General features: G+C 47.2%; 1 protein-coding gene across 2 annotated transcripts in view; it reads right to left on the reverse strand.

Annotated features, from left to right (window-relative positions):
- Window positions 1–20,696, reverse strand: part of ttll5 (tubulin tyrosine ligase-like family, member 5) — a 451,975-nt gene that overhangs the window by 45,132 nt on the left and 386,147 nt on the right. For both annotated transcript variants that reach the window (XM_087989544.1, XM_087989543.1), the window contains exon 30: window positions 19,343–19,572. In XM_087989544.1, coding sequence (XP_087845670.1) covers window positions 19,343–19,572 — 230 coding nt within the window. The remainder of the gene's footprint in view (window positions 1–19,342; window positions 19,573–20,696) is intronic.

Raw genomic sequence — 20,696 nt, forward strand, 5'->3', positions numbered from 1 at the left:
CCTGGACATTACACCAGCTGACACAGTAACAGCTGAGTGTACCCTGGACATTACTCCAGTTGACACACAGTAACACCCGTGTGTACCCTGGACATTACACCAGCTGACACACAGTAACAGCCGTGTGTACCCTGGACATTACACCAGCTGACATACATTAACAGCCGTGTGTCCCCTGGACATTACACCAGCTGACACACAGTAACAGCTGTGTGTATCCTGGTCATTACACCAGCTGACACACAGTAACACCCGTGTGCACCCTGCACATTACACCAGCTGACACACAGTAACAGCCGTGTGTACCCTGGACATTACACCAGCTGACACACATTAACAGATGTGTGTACCCTGGACATTACACCAGCTGACAACAGGAACAGATGTGTGTACCCTAGACATTACACCAGCTGACACACAGTAACAGCCGTGTGTACCCTGCACATTACACCAGCTGACACACATTAACAGATGTGTGTACCCTGGACATTACACCAGCTGACACACAGTAACAGCCGTGTGTACCCTGCACATTACACCAGCTGACACACATTAACAGCCGTGTGTACCCTGGACATAACACCAACTGACACACAGTAACAGCCGTGTGTACCCTGGACATAACACCAGCTGACACACAGTAACAGCCGTGTGTACCCTGGACATAACACCAGCTGACACACAGTAACAGCCGTGTGTACCCTGGACATAACACCAGCTGACACACAGTAACAGCCGAGTGCACCCTGGACATTACACCAGCTGACACACAGTAACAGCCGTGTGTACCCTGGACATTACACCAGCTGACACACAGTAACAGCCGTGTGTACCCTGGACATTACACCAACTGACACACAGAAACAGCCGTGTGTACCCTGGACATTACACCAGCTGACACACAGTAACAGCCGTGCGTACCATGGACATTACACCAGCTGACACACAGTAACACCCGTGTGTACCATGGACATTACACCAGTTGATACACAGCAAGAACTGCGTGTACCCTGGACATTACACAAGCTGACGCACAGAAACAACTGCGTGTCCACTGGACATTACACCAGCTGACACACAGTAACAACTGCGTGTCCACTGGACATTACACCAGCTGACACACAGTAACAGCCGTGTGTACCCTGGACATTACACCAGCTGATGCACAGTAACAACTGTGTGTACCCTGGACATTACACCAGCTGACGCACAGAAACAACTGCGTGTCCACTGGACATTACACCAGCTGACACACAGTAACAGCCGTGTGTACCCTGGACATTACACCAGCTGACACATAGTAACAGATGTGTGTACCCTGGACATTACACCAGCTGACGCACAGAAACAACTGCGTGTCCACTGGACATTACACCAGCTGACACACAGTAACAACTGCGTGTCCACTGGACATTACACCAGCTGACACACAGTAACAGCCGTGTGTACCCTGGACATTACACCAGCTGATGCACAGTAACAACTGTGTGTACCCTGGACATTACACCAGCTGACACGCAGTAACAACCGTGTGTACCCTGGACATTACACCAGCTGACACACAGTAACAGCCGTGTGTACCCTGGACATTACACCAGCTGACACACAGTAACAGCTGTGTGTACCAAATTCATCATGCTCCTTTCAAACCTTTGAAACCTATCTGCTTCTATCTACGTGTCGGACAATAGCAGCAGGTACATACTAACACCATGTCGTGCAAGTTCCTTTCCAAGCCATTCCCCACCCTGATCTGAAAAACATATCGCCATTCCTTTTCTGTCATTGGACCAAAATCCTGGAATTCTCTCCGTCAATGCATTGTGCGTCTACCTACACCTGAGGCAGCTCACTCTCATCTTCCCAAGGACAACCAAGGTTGGGCACTCAGTTCCCCGGGACACTCAACGTTCCATAGGAAGCTGCCCTTTTCTGGCAGTCGATGAAGTCATTTCCTTGGATACAGTGCTATCTTTTCTCTATTTGCTGCTGCTCATATTTCTGGATTTTATGAATGTGGCTCTGCATTTTTTGTAAACTATTCTGGGAAAGGTCTGTCCTTGAAGAGATCATTACACACTTGCTGCATCCTGCCATATTACCAGCTGCGGAATGGAAACTACGTGTAATCCTCCAGCACTTCCACCTCTCGGTCTAATAAGCGCAGTAAAGCACTGCCATTGAATCCTTGGAGCAGGGAGTGTAGCTGCCTTGTTGCGAGCACCGTTAGAATCAGGCACCTGATCTCAGCAGTCCCTTTCCCAGCTGCTCCACTGTCATCTGATACCCTGAGACCTCATCTGGGCCCACAGCCAGCAACTCATTCAATATCCAAGGAATTCCTCACACTGGCACAAGGAGACATGCAACAGTGAATGATAGACAGAGTAGGTTAGGAAAACAGAGTTCCTTTTTTAACCTTAGACCATGGCCTCTACAAGTATGGGTGGAAATAGCGCAGCAGTAAGAGTGTTTGCTTGCCAAAGATCACTGTTTAACACCCATCTAAAGGCATAACTCTGGGACACAAAATGTAGTGACCAGTATAAGAGTAACCCAAAAGATCCCCAAAAGAACTGCAATGCTGTAAATCAGAAACAAAAACAGAAATTGCTGGAAAAGCTCAGCAGGTCTGGCAACATCTGTGGACAGAAATCAGAGTTAATCTTTCAGGTTGTGGGACCCTTCCTCAGAATTCAGGGACCATTCTGAGGAAGTGTCCCTCGACCTGAAACATTACCTCTGATTTCTCTCCACAGATGCTGCCGGACCTGCTGAGCTTTTCCAGCAATTTCTGTTTTTGTTTCAGAGTAACCCATTTTAGCTTGATCTAAAGATTACAATCAGATCCAAATGAAAATGGAATGCTGCTATTTACTGCAAGTTGAGAAATCCGGATATTTCGCTGCAGCTGTGAACAGCACTGGTGAGGCCACATCTGGAGCAGTCATTGCAGTTATTGGGTCATACAACACTGAAATACACCCTTCGGTCCAACTTGTTTGTGACGTCCAGACATCCTAATCTGACCAAGTCCCATTTGCCAGCATTTGGCCCATGTCCCTCTAAACCCTTCCTACTCATATATCCATCCAGATCCCCTTTAAATGTCATTGCACCAGCCTCCACCACTTTCTCTGGCAGCTTATTCCATATATACACCACCCTCTGTGTGAAAACGTTACCCTTCAGGTCCCTTTTATGTCTTTCCTCTCTCACCTTAAACCCATGCCCTCTTGTTTTGGACTCCCCTAACTTGGAAAAGATACCTTGGCTATTCACTCTATCCATGTCCCGCATGATTTTATAAACTATATAAGGTCACCCCTCAGTTTCTTACGCTCCAGGAATAAAAGCCCTATCTTGTTCAGCCTCTACCTATATCTCTAACTCTACAATCCCAGCAACATCCCTGTAAATCATTTCTGCACCTTTTCAAGTTTAACAACATCCTTCGTAAAGAAGGGAGAACAGAATTGAACACCAAATTCTAAAAGGGACCTCACTAATATCCTGTACAGCCACAACATGACCTTCCAACACCTGTACTCAATACTCTGACCAATAAAGGAAAGCATACCAAACGCCTTCTTCACTATCCTATCTACCTGCGACTCCACTCCAAGGTCTCTTTGTTCAGCAACACTCCCGAGGACCTTACCATTAAGTATTTAAGTCCTGCTGTGATTTGCCCCACCAAAATACAACACATTTCATTTACCTAAATTATACTCTATCTGCCACCCCTCAGCCTGCTCTGGTCTCCTTATTTAAGAAAGGATGTAATTGTGTTAAAAACAGTTCAGAAAAGGTTCACTCTATTGATTCCTGGGATCAGGCATTAACTTACGAGAAAGGGTTAGACATGCTAGGTCTTTATATTGGAGTTTGAACACAAAGTGATCTTATTTCAACATACAAGACCCTGAGGAGCCGGGGCAGGGTGAGAGGATGTTACTCCTTCTGGGAGAAACTATAACACAACACAATCCAAAGAAAGGAGTCTCCTATTTAAGATAGGAAAGAAGAGCAATGTTTCCTTTTGAAGACCAGTAACTTTGAACCCATGTCTGGAAATCAGCTCTTTTGGTCATGCTTGAATCAGCACTACAGTGAGGCCTGGTACTGATTATTGCTATGAGAAGCCACTGTTAACAATGTGGTGGTAAGTAGTTTTCTTGAACTGCTGGAGTCCATATGTTATAGATGCACCTTAATGGAATTTTAAGACTTTAACCCAGTGATATCTGATGTGTGACTTAGAGGGGAGCTTAAAGATGGTGGCATTCCCAGACGCTTCTTGTCCTCTTCTTCTAGAGAGGTAAGAAACTGCTAAGGAAGTTTTGAGAAGTTGCTGCACAGTATCTTATGGTAACGGCTGATACAGGAATCTCACTGCCATTTTCTCCATGGTGGAAGCCTGACTGCCCTTAATTTGCATTGTAAGGTCCTCCCATATATTACAGTAAGCATCCTGCGCCCACTCTGTGTTATTGGACCCTCATTAATGGAAGCTTCTGAGTTTGAAAGGACCTGTCACTGAAACCCTGTTACTCAATTTTTCAAGTCCACAAAGGGACAGCTCTCTGTGCTGTTGAGGTGGTTTACTGGATTTGTGCAATTCATTTCAGATCGGCAGGGAGCTAAACAAGCATAGAAAAGAGTTCAAAGAAAGGCAGAGCACCTTCCCAGCTCCTGAAAGCAATTCAGAAAGAAAGCCAGGACTTCAAAAGAACACTAAAGCTTGCACTGTCCAATCCTGACCAGCCTCTTTCCTTTATATTATTGCTAGGAACCTATCATATTTCAGTGCTTGTGACATTTTAAGGCTGGACACACAGCCTTCAGCATTGTCCCAAACCTAACCAATTAATCTGAACATATTTGCAAATAGCAATTAACAACACATGACATATTCTGACTTTTCCAGCAATCTGTAAATGAAACATGAAAGTTATTTTGCCTCTACAGCATTTCAAGAATAGTTTCCAGGTTACTGCTAGGAAGCAACGTGGGAAATAATCATGGAGCCTATTTTTTATAAAGAAATTGTGTTTTTTTGGGATGCATCTTAGACTTGAGGGAAGTAGGGATGGTAATTACAAAGGTTCTGATCTCCATCTTCCAATTTATGTCAGATATGGCATCAGTGCAAGTGTTACACACTGATTCAAACAAACAGAGATCAATCCAGCAACAACATGGGAAGTAGTGGCATAGTGGTCATGTCATTAATCTAATAATCCAAAACATCACGCTCACACTCTGGAAACACGGGTTTGAAACCCACCATGGGAGCTGGTGACGTTTGAGTTCAATAAAATCTGGAATTAAAAAGCCTAACAATAATTATGAACCTACTGTCAATTGTTAATAAAAACTCAGTTGGTTCACCAATGTTTCTTCCAGGAAATTTTGATATTCAATGGTATTACCATCACCGAATCCTCCCAATATCAACAGTCTGGCAATGTATATCGATCTTCTGGAAGGACAAGGGGCATTTAAGTGACTCTTGGATAGGCACATGGAAGTTAGTACAATGAAGAGTATGTAGGTTAGTCTGATCTTAGAGTAGGATAAAAGGCCGTCACTACATTGAGGGCCGAAGGGCCTGTACTGTGCTGTATTGCTCTGTGTTCTGTGTTTTAGATACATGGGAACAAGATCCCCGGAAGTGCCCCTCTAAGCTATTCACCATCCTGAATTGGAAATATATCGCCGTCCCTTCAGTGTCGCTGGGTCAAACTCTTGGAATTCCCTCCCCACGGGCACTGTGGATGTAAGTACATCCCAAGGGTTTCCAGCAATTCAAGGAGATAGATCAACAGCACCTTAAAGGCAACTGGCAATAAGAAATAAATGCTGTCTCAGCCGACATTATGTGAATGAGTAAATAAGTGAACCTTTTCTTGTTATTTTGGTTGAGGTATAAACAATGGGCTGGGTATACAAAAATGGCCCTCTGCTCTTCTTCAAAATAATGCTTTGGAATCTTTTATGTTCATCTGAGACATCAGGCAGATTAACATCTCATCTGAAACCCAGCATCTCTCAATCTTTTTTAATTCGCCCATGCAATGTGGGTGTCGCTGCTAGGTCAGCATTTATTGCCTGTCCCTAATTACCCAGAGGGCAGTTAAGAGTCAACTATGTTGCTGTGGGTCTGGAGATACATGTAGGCCAAACCGGGTAAAGATGACAGATTTCTTTCCCTAAAGAACATTAGTGAACCCAATGGGATTTTCCAACAATCTACAATGGCTTCATGGTTATCATTAGACTCTTAAATCCAGATTCTTTATTGAATTCAAATTCCACCATCTGCCATGTTGGGGTTTGAACCTGTGTGAAAAGCACAGCAGGTCAGGCAGCATCCAAGGAACAGGAGAATTGACGTTTCGGGCATGAGCCCTTCTTCAGGAATGAGGAAAGTGTGTCCAGCAGGCTAAGATAAAAGGTAGGGAAGAGGGACTTGGGGGAGGGGCGTTGGAAATGCGATAGGTGGAAGGAGGTCAAGGTGAGGCTGATAGGCAGGAGTGGGGGTGGGGGCGGAGAGGTCAGGAAGAAGATTGCAGGTTAGGAAGGCGGTGCTGAGTTCGAGGGTTGGGACTGAGACAAGGTGGGGGGAGGGGAAATGAGGAAACTGGAGAAATCTGAGTTCATCCCTTGTGGTTGGAGGGTTCCTAGGCAGAAGATGAGGCGCTCTTCCTCCAACCGTCGTGTTGCTGTGGTCTGGCGATGGAGGAGTCCAAGGACCTGCATGTCCTTGGTGGAGTGGGAGGGGGAGTTGAAGTGTTGAGCCACGGGATGGTTGGGTTGGTTGGTCTGGGTGTCCCAGAGGTGTTCTCTGAAACGTTCCACAAGTAGGCAGCCTGTCTCCCCAATATAGAGGAGGCCACATCGGGTGCAGCGGATGCAGTAAATGATGTGTGTGGAGGTGCAGGTGAATTTGTGGTGGATATGGAAGGATCCCTTGGGGCCTTGGAGGGAAGTAAGGGGGGAGGTGTGGGCGCAAGTTTTGCAATTCTTGCGGTTGCAGGGGAAGGTGCCAGGAGTGGAGGTTGGGTTGGTGGGGGGTGTGGACCTGACAAGGGAGTCATGGAGGGAGTGGTCTTTTCGGAACGCTGATAGGGGAGGGGAGGGAAATATATCACTGGTGGTGGGGACCGTTTGGAGGTGGCGGAAATGATGACGGATGATACGCTGTATATGGAGGTTGGTAGGGTGGTAGGTGAGGACCAGTGGGGTTCTGACCTGGTGGCGATTGGAGGGGCGGGGCTCAAGGGCGGAGGAGCGGGAAGTGGAGGAGATGCGGTGGAGGGCATCGTCGATCACGTCGGGGGGGTAATTGCAGTCTTTGAAGAAGGAGGCGACTGGGTTGTTCGGTATTGGAACTGGTCCTCCTGGGAGCAGATGCAGCAGAGATGAAGGAATTGGGAATATGGGATGGCGTTTTTACAGGGGGCAGGGTGGGAGGAGGTGCAGTCTAGGTAGCTGTGGGAGTCGGTCGGTTTATAGTAAATGTCCGTGTTGATTCGGTCGCCCGAGATAGAAATGGAGAGGTCTAGGAAGGGGAGGGAGGAGTCTGAGACGGTCCAGGTGAATTTGAGGCCGGGGTGGAAGGTGTTGGTAAAGTGGATGAACTGTTCAACCTCCCTATGAGAGCACGAGGCAGCGCTGATACATTCATCGATGTAGCGGAGGAAAAGGTGGGGGGTGGTGCCAGCGTAGCTGCGGAAGATATATCCTACGAAGAGGCAGGCATAGCTGGGGCCCATGCGTGTGCCCATAGCTACTCCTTTGGTTTGGAGGAAGTGGGAGGATTGGAAAGAGAACTTGTTCAGGGTGAGGAGCAGTTCAGTCAGTCGAAGGAGGGTGTCAGTGGAAGGGTACTGGTTGGTACGGCGGGAAAGGAAAAAGTGGAGGGCTTTGAGTCCTTCGTGATGGGGGCTGGAGGTGTACAGGGACTGGATGTCCATGGTGAAGATAAGGCGTTGGGGACCGGGGGAAGCGAAAATCATGGAGGAGGTGGAGGGCGTGGGTGGTATCCCAAACGTTGGTGGGGAGTTCTTGGACTAAGGGGGACAGGACCGTGTCGAGATATGCAGAGATGAGTTCGGTGGGGCAGGAGCAGGCTGAGACAATGGGTCGGCCGGGGCAGTCAGGTTTGTGGATTTTGGGCAGGAGGTAGAAACGGGCGGTGCGGGGTTGTGGGACTATGAAGTTGGAGGCGGTGGATGGGAGATCCCCTGAGGTGATGAGGTTATGGATGGTCTGGGAGATGATGGTTTGGTAGTGGGAGGTGGGGTCATGGTCAAGGGGGCAGTAGGAGGAGGTGTCCGCGAGCTGGCGTTTAGCCTCAGCAGTGTAAAGGTCGGTGCGCCAAACTACTACCGCATCTCCCTTGTCTGCCGGTTTGATAGTGAGGTTGGGGTTGGAACGGAGGGAGTGGAGGGCTGCACGTTCCAAGGGTGAGAGGTTGGAGTTGGTGAGAGGCGCGGAGTGGTTGAGGCGGTTAATGTCGCGGCGGCAGTTGGCTATGAAGAGATCGAGGGCAGTTAAGAGGCCAGCACGAGGTGTCCAGGTGGATGGGGTGTGTTGGAGGCGGGAGAAGGGGTCGTCAGAGGGTGGGCGAGAGTCTTGGTTGAAGAAGTAGGCGCGGAGGCGAAGGCGGTGGAAGAATTGTTCGATGGCACACCGCGTGTTGAACTCGTTAATCCGAGAGCGTAGGGGGATGAAGGTGAGGCCTCTGCTGAGGACTGATCTTTCATCCTCAGAGAGGGGGAGGTTTGGAGGGATGGTGAAAACACAGCAAGGCTAGGGGTTAGGCATGAGGGCAGGAATCGGGGCGGGGACGGAGATCGGGGCAGGGGTGGGGTTTGGCGTGGGGGCGGGTTAGGCGTGGTGACGGAGATCGGCGTGGGGATGGAGACGCATGCGGTGTGGTCGTTTCAGGACATTTACTACAAACCGACCAACTCCCACAGCTACCGAGACTACACCTCCTCCCACCCTGCCCCCTGTAAAAACGCCATCCCATATTCCCAATTCCTTCATCTCCGCTGCATCTGCTCCCAGGAGGACCAGTTCCAATACCGAACAACCCAGTCGCCTCCTTCTTCAAAGACTGCAATTACCCCCCCGACGTGATCGACGATGCCCTCCACCGCATCTTCTCCACTTCCCGCTCCTCCAACCGCCACCAGGACAGAGCCCCACTGGTCCTCACCTACCATCCCACCAACCTCCATATACAGCGTATCATCCGTCATCATTTCCGCCACCTCCAAACGGACCCCACCACGAGGGATATATTTCCCTCCCCTCCCCTATCAGCGTTCCAAAAAGACCACTCCCTCCGTGACTCCCTTGTCAGGTCCACACCCCCCACCAATCCAACCTCCACTCCCGGCACCTTCCCCTGAAACCGCAAGAAATGCAAAACTTGCGCCCACACCTCCCCCCTTACTTCCCTCCAAGGCCCCAAGGGATCCTTCCATATACACCACAAATTCACCTGCACCTCCACACACATCATTTACTGCATCCGCTGCACCCGATGTGGCCTCCTCTATATTGGGGAGACAGGCTGCCTACTTGTGGAACGTTTCAGAGAACACCTCTGGGACACCCAGACCAACCAACCCAACCACCCCATGGCTCAACACTTCAACTCCCCCTCCCACTCCACCAAGGACATGCAGGTCCTTGGACTCCTCCATCGCCAGACCATAGCACCACGACGGCTGGAGGAAGAGCGCCTCATCTTCCGCCTAGGAACCCTCCAACCACAAGGGATGAACTCAGATTTATCCAGTTTCCTCATTTCCCCTCCCCCCACCTTGTCTCAGTCCCAACCCTCGAACTCAGCACCGCCTTCCTAACCTGCAATCTTCTTCCTGACCTCTCCGCCCCCACCCCCACTCCTGCCTATCACCCTCACCTTAACCTCCTTCCACCTATCGCATTTCCAACGCCCCTCCCCCAAGTCCCTCCTCCCTACCTTTAATCTTAGCCTGCTTGGCACACTCTCCTCATTCCTGAAGAAGGGCTCATGCCCGAAACGTCGATTCTCCTGTTCCTTGGATGCTGCCTGACCTGCTGCGCTTTTCCAGCAATACATTTTCAGCTCTGATCTCCAGCATCTGCAGACCTCACTTTCTCCTTTGAACCTGTGTGCCCTGAACATTAGCTTAATTTCAGGATTAATGGTCTAGTGATAATTCTACTGGGCCAATGTCATACCTCTCCAGCAGTGCAATAGTGTGTCAGCTTGGATTGCTGCCCTGAAGTCACTGGAGTGGGGCCTGAGGCTGTGGCCTAGCTGACACTTGAGATGGTCAATATCAAGTTCTTGATGTGTTTATAATTGAAGAGGCAGACATGTTCTCTCTGGCCAGGAAGAATGTGAATGCCCTGTTTCCATGCAGTCTGCCACAGCTGTGAGGAAGAGAACGACCAAAAGCCATCCACGTTTGCTATTGAGATGGAAAGGTCACCTACATGACTGGAAAGGAGCTGGCAGTTAGATGTTAAATGCTTGACCAGGCAGGTGCTGTAATTCCAGGAGAGTGAAGTGTGGAACAGATCGTGGTTTGCCACAGGGCATGACTCTGCTATTTTCAGATCTTGTAATGCGACACTATCTGCCACTCGACACCTTTCACTGCTCTGTATCCATTCAATACAGTCCAGTCTCAGAGTCAGACTCAGATTCAGAATCAGCTGGCTGCAATCCTCTCTCACTGTTTCCTTCACACATACCCAGCACCTAAAGAAGCCTTTCTATTCTTAGCTGGCCAGCACAAAATCCTACCTTCCCTTCCTCAATGCTTTTCATTCAGGAGGTACAGTTAGAGTACGAATGCGACATAAATCAGATGAAGAAAGGAACATGTATTCTCAAAGAATTCTCAAATGAATTAAAGTGCAATAACTTTTGTTATGTATCAAATGTGCCAAATAGTTGAATGGCAAGATTTCACTAAAATAGCAATTTTTAAAAGGTTGCCAGGATTTAGACATTGCTGAATGGGTCGGAATATGCTCCCTGTCTCTGTTTGCCCGTGAGAAGGTGGGGGTGAGCTGTCTTCTTGAATCACAGCAGTCCATATGCTGTAGGTTGACCCACAATGCCCTTAGGAAAGGAATTCCAGGATTTTGATCCAGTGACAGTGAAGGAACGTGATATATTTCCAAGTCAGGATTGACTTGGAGGGGAATTTAGAGATGGTCGTGTTCCCATGTATCTGCTGTCCTTGTCCTTCCGGATGGAAGTGGTTGTGAGGTTGGAAGGTGCTGTCTGAGGATAATTGGTGAGCTTCTGCACTGCATCGTGTAAACAGTATACACTTCTGCAACTGAGCGTCGGTGGTGGAGGGAGTGTATGTTTGTGGATGCGGTGCCACTCACGTGGCTGCTTAATCCTGGATGGTGTCAGGATGTGGGTGTCATGGTAAGGTTAGAGTGACAGCACTTCACATCAAGGCTGCATTTGACTGAGTTTGGCATCAAGGAGTCCTTGCACAACTGGAATCAATGGGTATCAGGGGCAAACTCTCCGCTGGTTGGAGTCAGACCTCGCACATATGAAGATGGCTGTGGTTGTTGGAAATCAGTCACCTCACCTCCAGACATCTCTGCAGGAGTTCCTCAGGGTAATGTTAGGACCAACCATCTTCAGCTGCTTCATCAATGACCTTCCCTCCATCATAAGGTCAGAAGTGGGGATGTTCGTTGATGATTGCACAATGCTCAACACCATTCGCCACTCCTCAGAAACTGAAGTAGCTGTCAGTCTTGCTGAGGGTTACAAAGTTAAAAATCACACAACACCAGGTTATAGTCCAACAGATTTAATTGGAAGCACACTAGCTTTCGGAGCGACGCTCCTTCATCACGTGACAATCACCTGGTGCAGGAGCGTCGCTCTGAAAGCTAGTGTGCTTCCAATTAAACCTGTTGGACTATAACCTGGTGTGTGATTTTTAACTTTGTACACCCCAGTCCAACACCGGCATCTCCGAATCAGTCTTGCTGAGGGTTAGCAGCACATTCAGTTTTAATTTCAGATTTCCAACATTCACAGTATTTTGCTTTTATCTGAACATTGGATTTCCAGTTTGAGTGTCTTAGCATGTGGCAACTTTACTCATTATTATTTCACAGGTGCTGGTGTTGCTGGCTGGGTCAGCGTTTAGTGCTTATTTCTAATTGCCCACAGGGCAGTTAAGAGTCAACCACATTGCTGCGGATCTGGAGTCACATGTAGGCCAGACTGGGTGAGGATTGCAGATTTTACTCTCTAAGGAACCAGATGAGTCTTTACAATAATCAATGATAGATTCATGATCATCATTAGCGTAGCTTTTTAAACCAGGGTTTCACGGAATTCCAATTGCACTGTCGGCCATGGTAGGATTTAAAAGCATGTTCCTGTGGATGGTAACCTGGGGCTCTGGATTCTGAAGCTATGACATTCCATCACCTCCTCCTGAAACCATGCAATGTATTTGGTCAGTGCTGGACGTTTCACCTTTCCTAGCTTTTAGTTGGATGTTAAGTGAAGGTGGGCAGTGTTCCCACTCAAACCAACTCAAATGGCCTGGGTTCTCACTGGAATGATTAAGCAAACAGAGTGTGACTGTACCACTGTCTGGCAGAAGCTGGGGCAACAATATTTTAAAACATCAGATGATATTGCTCTCTGTAGTGTTTTCACACATGACAACCCACTAAATAAATTCATGGAGATAGCATTTGTCTCCACTCTATTCCTGTTAGCAAAAAGAAAATGACCCTGACATCAGTGAGAGTGGTTCCTGACTGGAGTCAACGTGCAACTTCTTTTATCAGCTTTCCTGTCTGGAAGATATCCTGATGAGCCAGCTTGGACTGCAGGTGCATCCTTGAGAAGGCCCACATGCAGCTGCTGGACAGAGGCTGGGGAGGGGGAAATAGCAAGGGACAGGAATGTGATCCCTGATCCTAGGGAGGGAGTCTGACCTCTGACCCCAAGGATCCAATCTTGGTTGGTTGAGGTACACAGGAGAGGAGGCATTCAAGAGGGCGTGTATGGGATGGGGCATACAGATGTACAGGAGGTCAAGTACTCACGGCACTGGGAGGTAAAGGAGTAGGGGAGGGAGTATACAATAAAGAAGGGTGACAGGATGTATAGAAGGAGTGCTGAAATGAGGAGGAGAGTAACATAAAGAAGGATGGAGGGCTTTGTGCACAGGAGAGTTAATGTACATGTAAGCAGCTTACTATTCACTCCTGGCAGGGTTAGTGTTTACTCAGTAGGACTGGAATCTAATTTCTAGTAAGTGCCTGAACTTCTCTACATTTTTGTGGTTTGTGCAGTGTGGCAGTGCCTGAGTGTGGGAAAAAGAGAAACGTCAGCACAAAACTGAGCAGATTAAAATGTAAGAGGAGGTAGGGATTCCTCAGGAATGAAAGGTGCACTGTAGCAGCTAATAATGGGGTGTCCTGAAAGCACCCTCAGCAGGAAAGAGAAGGGGGGAATAGCCCTGGGTTGGGGAACAGGATTTTCCTCAACTACATTCAGAAATACTCTTTCTCAACAAGATTGTTGTATAAAACTCACTCCAAACCCCTGCTTGGTGCCTCTAACAGGTACTGTTAAAGCCTTGTGAGTAAATTAAGGATGTGAACCCCAAACTGCCACTGCCCTGAACTCAATGGTTTCCACTATACATAACATGACAGCAAACTAAGCACCAACATTACAGTAATAAACACCCTCATACACTCGATGCTGAAACAACCAACAATGTTGACAGCTGTAAACATTTGCTCTTCTCAATTCTCATCCTCCCATTCACCTCTCCTCCTTGTGCTCTAAGCAGCCCACATTTTATCCTTTCCAATATTTCATATCCAATGTACACTATTCTCTATAACATATCCTGCATGCACCGTTCCTTAGGATGGTGTGTGCATATTCGATATTCAACATACACAATGCATCTTTATAACTGAAAGGTAAGAGTACAACCACTGAGCCAAGGCTGACACCTACAGTGTACATAAGCTAACACATACTGTACCTTCTATTGCTTACTTACCATTCAGAGAGATACTCAATTTTGTGGACTCATTAACATCAGCGACGCATCTATGCAGCAGGCTGTGTATCAGAGATACAGCCAATGCTCTAAATAACCGCCTCATCACACTGAGACTACCAATGGGGAATTGTTCCAACTGATATACTATATGGAAGGTAACATTAAAGCTTTACTAATCAGGGTATAGAGTACAAAAGGAAGGAGGTGATGCTGAACTTGTAAAATACACATGTTGGACCTAAGCTGGAGTATCGTGCACTGTTGTGATGTCACATTAGAACATAGAACATAGAACAGTACAGCACAGAGCAGGCCCTTCAGCCCACGATGTTGTGCCGACCACTGATCCTCATGTATGCACCCTCAAATTTCTGTGACCATATGCATGTCCAGTAGTCTCTTAAGTGTCCCCAATGACCCTGCCTCCACAACTGCTGCTGGCAACGCATTCCATGCTCTCACAACTCTTTGTGTAAAGAACCCGCCTCTGACATCCCCTCTATACTTTCCTCCAACCAGCTTAAAACTATGACCCCTCGTGTTAGTCATTTCTGCCCTGGGAATAGTCTCTGGCTATCGACTTGATCTATGCCTCTCATTATCTTGTATACTTCAATTAGGTCCCCTCTCCTCCTCCTTTTCTCCAATGAAAAAAGTCCGAGCTCAGTCAACCTCTCTTCATAAGATAAGCCCTCCAGTCCAGGCAGCATCCTGGTAAACCTCCTCTGAACCCTCTCCAAAGCATCCACATCTTCCCTATAATAGGGCGACCAGAACTGGACGCAGTATTCCAATTGCAGTGTAACCAAAGTTTTGTAGAGCTGCAACAAGATCTCACGACTCTTAAACTCAATCCCCCTGTTCATGAAAGCCAAAACACCATATGCTTTCTTAACAACCCTGTCCACTTGGGTGGCCATTTTAAGGGATCTATGTACCTGCACACCAAGATCCCTCTGTTCCTTCACACTGCCAAGAATCCTATCCTTAATCCTGTACTCAGCTTTCAAATTTGACCTTCCAAAATGCATCACCTCGCACTTATCCAGGTTGAACTCCATCTGCCACCTCTCAGTCCATCTCTGCATCCTGTCAATGTCCCGCTGCAGCCTACAACAGCCCTCTATACTGTCAACGACACCTCCAACCTTTGTGTCATCTGCAAACTTGCTGACCCATCCTTCAATCCCCTCATTCAAGTCATTAATAAAAATTACAAACAGTAGAGGCCCAAGGACAGAGCCCTGTGGAACACCACTCACCATAGACTTCCAGGCAGAATATTTTCCTTCTACTACCACTCGCTGTCTTCTGTTGGCCAGCCAATTCTGTATCCAGAGAGCTAAGTTCCCCTGTATCCCATTCTTCCTGACCTTCTGAATGAGCCTACCATGGGGAACCTTATCAAATGCCTTGCTGAAGTCCATATACACCACATCCACAGCTCGACCCTCATCAACTTTTCTAGTCACATCCTCAAAGAACTCGATAATGTTTGTGAGGCATGACCTGTCCCTCACAAAGCCGTGTTGACTGCATTTAATCAAGCCATGCTCTTCCAGATGGTCATAAATCCTATCCCTCAGAATCCTTTCTAACACCTTGCAGACGACAGACGTGAGACTTACTGGTCTGTAATTGCCGGGGATTTCCCTATTTCCTTTCTTGAAGAGAGGAATTACATTTGCCTCTCTCCAGTCCTCAGGTACGACTCCATTGGAGAGCGAGGATGCAAAGTTCTTCGCAAGTGGCGAGGCAATTGCATTTCTCGTTTCCCAAAGCAACCGAGGACAAATCTGGTCCGGGCCTGGTGACTTGTCAATCTTAATGTTTGACAAAATTTTCAGCACATCAGCTTCCTCTATCTCTATCCATTCTAGCATGCACACCTGTTCTTCAAAGGTTTCATTCACTACAAAGTTTGTTTCTTTCGTAAAGACAGAAGCAAAAAACTCATTTAGGGCTTCCCCTACCTCCTCAGACTCCACACACAAATTCCCTATGCGACCCCTGATTGGCCCTACTCTTTCTTTGACCATTCTCTTATTCCTCACATAAGTGTAAAATGCCTTTGTGTTCTCTCTAATCCATTCTGCCAAGCCTTTCTCGTGCCCCCTCCTGGCTCTCCTCAGACCATTTTTGAGCTCCTTCTTCACCTGCCTGTAATCCTCTAGAGCTGAGCTTGACGCTAGCTCCCTCCACCTTATGTAAGCTACCTTTTTCCTTTTGACGAGAAGCTCCACCGCTCTCGTCATCCAAGGTTCCTTTATCTTACCCCTTCTTGCCTGTCTCAGAGGGACATATTTATTCATCACTTGCAACAACTGTTCCTTAAACAGTCTCCACATGTCTATAGTGCCTTTACCATGGAACAATTGCTCCCAATCCATGCTTCCTAACTCATGTCTAATCACATTATAGTTTCCTCTTCCCCAATTAAATATCCTCCCATTTTGCCTAATCCTCTCCTTCTCCATAGCTATGTAGAATGTGAGGCAGTTGTGGTCACTATCGCCAAAATGGTCTCCCACCACAAGATCTGATACCTGCCCTAGTTACCTAGAATATCCCTACTACCCTTCTTGTACAGGGGGACAACATGAGCAACCCTCCAGTCCACCGGCACCTCACCTGTGTTTAAGATATCTGTCAGGGCCCCAGCTATTTCCTCTCTCGCCTCCCTCAGCAACCTGGGATAGATCCCATCCGGTCCTGGGGATTTGTCCAGCTTAATAACCTCTAGCATACCCAACACATCTTCCCTACTTATGTCAACGTGATCCAGACTAATCAAATTCCTATCTCTAATCTCAAGATTCATCATGTTCCTCTCCTCAGTGAACACTGATGCAAAGTAATCATTCAGAATCTCACCCATTCTCTCAGGTTCAGCACACAGCCTTCCTTCATTAACTTTTAGTGGACCAATCCTTTCTCTAGTTACCCGCTTGCTTCTTATATAAGAATAAAATGCTTAAGATAACATGGAAGGGAAAGGGGAAAAGTAGGAGCTGGACACTAGTTAATGATGCTCATTTAATAAGCAAGTTCAAGCATGGTGCACTGAATCTCTTCCTTCTGATTCTGTCCACTGAAATCAGGAGAGGGTGAGGGATGCAGCAGTGTCTGGCACTGGGAGCTAATCCCTCAATGTTGTAACTTATGTCTCATGTTGGATACTGTGTCACTCTGAAAGCAGATAGAGTCATAGAGATGTACAGCATGGAAACAGACCCTTTGGTCCAACCCGTCCATGCCGACCAGATATCGCAACCCAATCTAATCCCAACTGCCAGCACCCCGGCCCATATCCCTCCAAACCCTTCCTATTCATATACCCATCCAGATGCCTTTTAAATGTTGCAATTGTACCAGCCTCCACCACTTCCTCTGGCAGCTCATTCCATACACGTACCACCCTCTGCGTGAAAAAGTTGCCCCTTAGGTCTCTTTTATATCTTTCCCCTCTCACCCTAGACCTATGCCCTCTAGTTCTGGACTCCCCGACCCCAGGGAAAAGACTTTGCCTATTTATCCTATCCATGCCGCTCATAATTTTGTAAACCTCTATAAGGTCACCCCTCAGCCTCCAACGCTCCAGGGAAAACAGCCCCAACCTGTTCAGCCTCTCCCTAAAGCTCAAATCCTCCAACCCTGGCAAAGTCCTTGTAAATCTTTTCTGAACCCTTTCAAGTTTCACAACATCTTTGCGATAGGAAGGAGACCAGAATTGCACGCAATATTCCAACAGTGGCCTAACCAATGTCCTGTACAGCCACAACATGACCTCCCAACTCCTGTACTCAGTACGCTGACATACCAAATGCCTTCTTCACTATCCTATCTACCTGCGACTTCACTTTCAAGGAGCTATGAACCTGCACTCCAAGGTCTCTTTGTTCAGCAACACTCCCTAGGACCTTACCATTAAGTGTATAAGTCCTGCTAAGATTTGCTTTCCCAAAATGCAATACCTCGCATTTATCTAAATTAAACTCCATCTGCCACTTCTCAGCCCATTGGCCCATCTGGTCAAGATCCTGTTGTAATCTGAAGTAACCCTCTTCGCTGTCCACTACACCTCCAATTTTGGCGTCATCTGAAAACTTACTAACTGTACCTCTTATGCTCGCATCCAAATCATTTATGTCAATGACAAAAATTAGAGGGCCCAGCACTGATCCTTGTGGCACTCCACTGGTCACAGGCCTCCAGTCTGAAAAACCCTCCACCACCACCCTCTGTCTTCTACCTTTGAACCAGTTCTGTATCCAAATGGCTAGTTCTCCCTGTATTCCATGAGATCCAACCTTGCTAATCAGTCTCCCATGGGGAACCTTGTCAAACGCCTCACTGAAGTCCATATAGGTCACATCTACTGCTCTGCCCTCATCAATCCTCTTTGTTACTTCTTCAAAAAACTCAATCAAGTTTGTGAGACATGATTTCCCACACATAAAGCCATGTTGACTATCCCTAATCAGTCCTTGCCTTTCCAAATACATGTACATCCTGTCCCTCAGGATTCCCTCCAACAACTTGCCCACCATCGACATCAGGCTCACTGGTCTATAGTCCCCTGGCTTGTCTTTACCGCCCTTCTTAAACAGTAGCACCACATTAGCCAAACTCCAGTCTTCCGGCACCTCACCTGTGACTATCGATGATACAAGTATCTCAGCAAGAGGCCGAGCAATCAGGGCCCTAGCTTCCCACAGAGTTCTAGGGTACACCTGATCAGGTCCTGGGGATTTTATCCACTTTTATGAGTTTCAAGACATCCAGCACTTCCTCCTCTGTAATCTGGACATTTGCAAGATGTCACCATCTATTTCCCTACAGTCTATATCTTCCATATCCTTTTCCACAGTAAATACTGATGCAAAATACTCATTTAGTATCTCCCCCATTTTCTGCTGCTCCACACAAAGGCCGCCTTGCTGATCTTCGAGGGGCCCTATTTTCTCCCTACTTACCCTTTTGTCCTTAATATATTTGTCAAAATTCTGAGGTAAGGTTTAGCAGGTGTATCCATAAAGACAGAGGGAGGTAACACAGATTCATGATGTTGGGAGGGTGACAGGCGGGTGGGGACGGGAGGGGGAGTGTGGAGGGGAGAATTGGGGGGGAGAGTTGGGGTGCAGGTGATATCATCACATGGTCCAAGGACCATTAATAGTTACGTTGGCAAAACTATCAGGAGTGGGGGCAAGGTAGGGGATCAGAATGGATGCTGAGGTTCCTACCTGGATACCCTCTGGGTGATTGCCTTTCTGTTCGACCCTTGCTTGGTACTTGGTGGTGGCCTGGGTGGGAGGAGTGGAGGACCGCTCTCAGAACCCTCCAGCTTCTGTTGGCTGACTGGCCACTGAGTGCAGACTTTGCTGCTCACAGAGGTCTGACCCCCTGCTGCTGGGGCTGCTGACCATTGTAGGCTCGGTTCCACAGCCTGCGACTGGTTTTCTGTAAGGATTGCCTGAAACAGCAAGGAACATAAATAAAGTGACAATAATTTCACACAGTTATAAACAGTGCACTCAGACATGCATATGTATCAATAAAATGCAGTCATATATAGCTATGTGTACAATTACATATAAATGTCACAGAAACGCAGAATGCTCACAACAACATCGGAGGCCATTTGGTCCATTGAGATCATGCTAACTTTAGAAATAAGCAATCGGCCCAATACCACTGCCTCACCTTTCCCCTCAATACTGAACTTCCTTCGTTTTCATTAAAAATGTGCAGATCTCTTTTAAATAAAAACTGAATGAACTGTGGATGCTGTAAGTCAGAAACAAAAACAAGCAGCTGGAAAGGCTCAGCAGGTCTGGCAGCATCTGTGGAGAGAAATCAGAGATAACGTTTCGGGTCAGGTGACCCTTCCTCAGAATTCCGTTCTGAGCTTTTCCAGCAACGTCTGCTTTTGATTGCCTTGATTGAATCTGCCTGCGTGTAATAAGTCCCATCTTCTCCAATCTAACTTCATCACTGAAGTTCCTCATCCCTGGAACCATTCATGTAAACCTCTAATATACCCACTCTAGTGCATTCACATTCTTCCTGAACTGTAGTGTCCAGAAATAGCCACAATAGTCCACTTGAGAGTGAACAAGTGTTTTATATAAGTTCATCATAACCTCCTTGCTTCTGTACTCTATACATGATACTGTGTACTTTATGAACCCCTCCCTCTCAACTTTTGCAAATACACATAAAGGTCCCTCTGGCCTGCACACCCTTTAGAATTCGACCCTTTGCTTTCTCATGTCTCTCATTTTCACTTAGAATGAAGAACAGTACAACACAGCAACAGACCCTTCGGCCCACCAAATCCATGTTGACACATGACTAACCATCTTTTGTTTCTACATCATCCGTATCCCTCTATTCCCTGCCTATTCATGTCTCTGTCAAGATGCCCCTTAACCATTGGTACACAGCTATGCATCAGACAGCGCATTCTAGGCACATAACACCCGCTATATAAAAGAAAGCCTCTCATATCTCCTTTTAACTTAACCCCTTCTCCCTTAAATCTATGGAGCCTAGTGATTGGCATTTGTATCCTGGAAAAAAAGATTGCAACTATCC

The sequence above is a fragment of the Chiloscyllium plagiosum genome, unplaced genomic scaffold, assembly GCF_037043375.1.
Source record: "Chiloscyllium plagiosum isolate Xiang-an unplaced genomic scaffold, Cpla_swu_hap1 HiC_scaffold_8, whole genome shotgun sequence".
In the NCBI taxonomy this organism is placed as follows: domain Eukaryota; kingdom Metazoa; phylum Chordata; class Chondrichthyes; order Orectolobiformes; family Hemiscylliidae; genus Chiloscyllium; species Chiloscyllium plagiosum.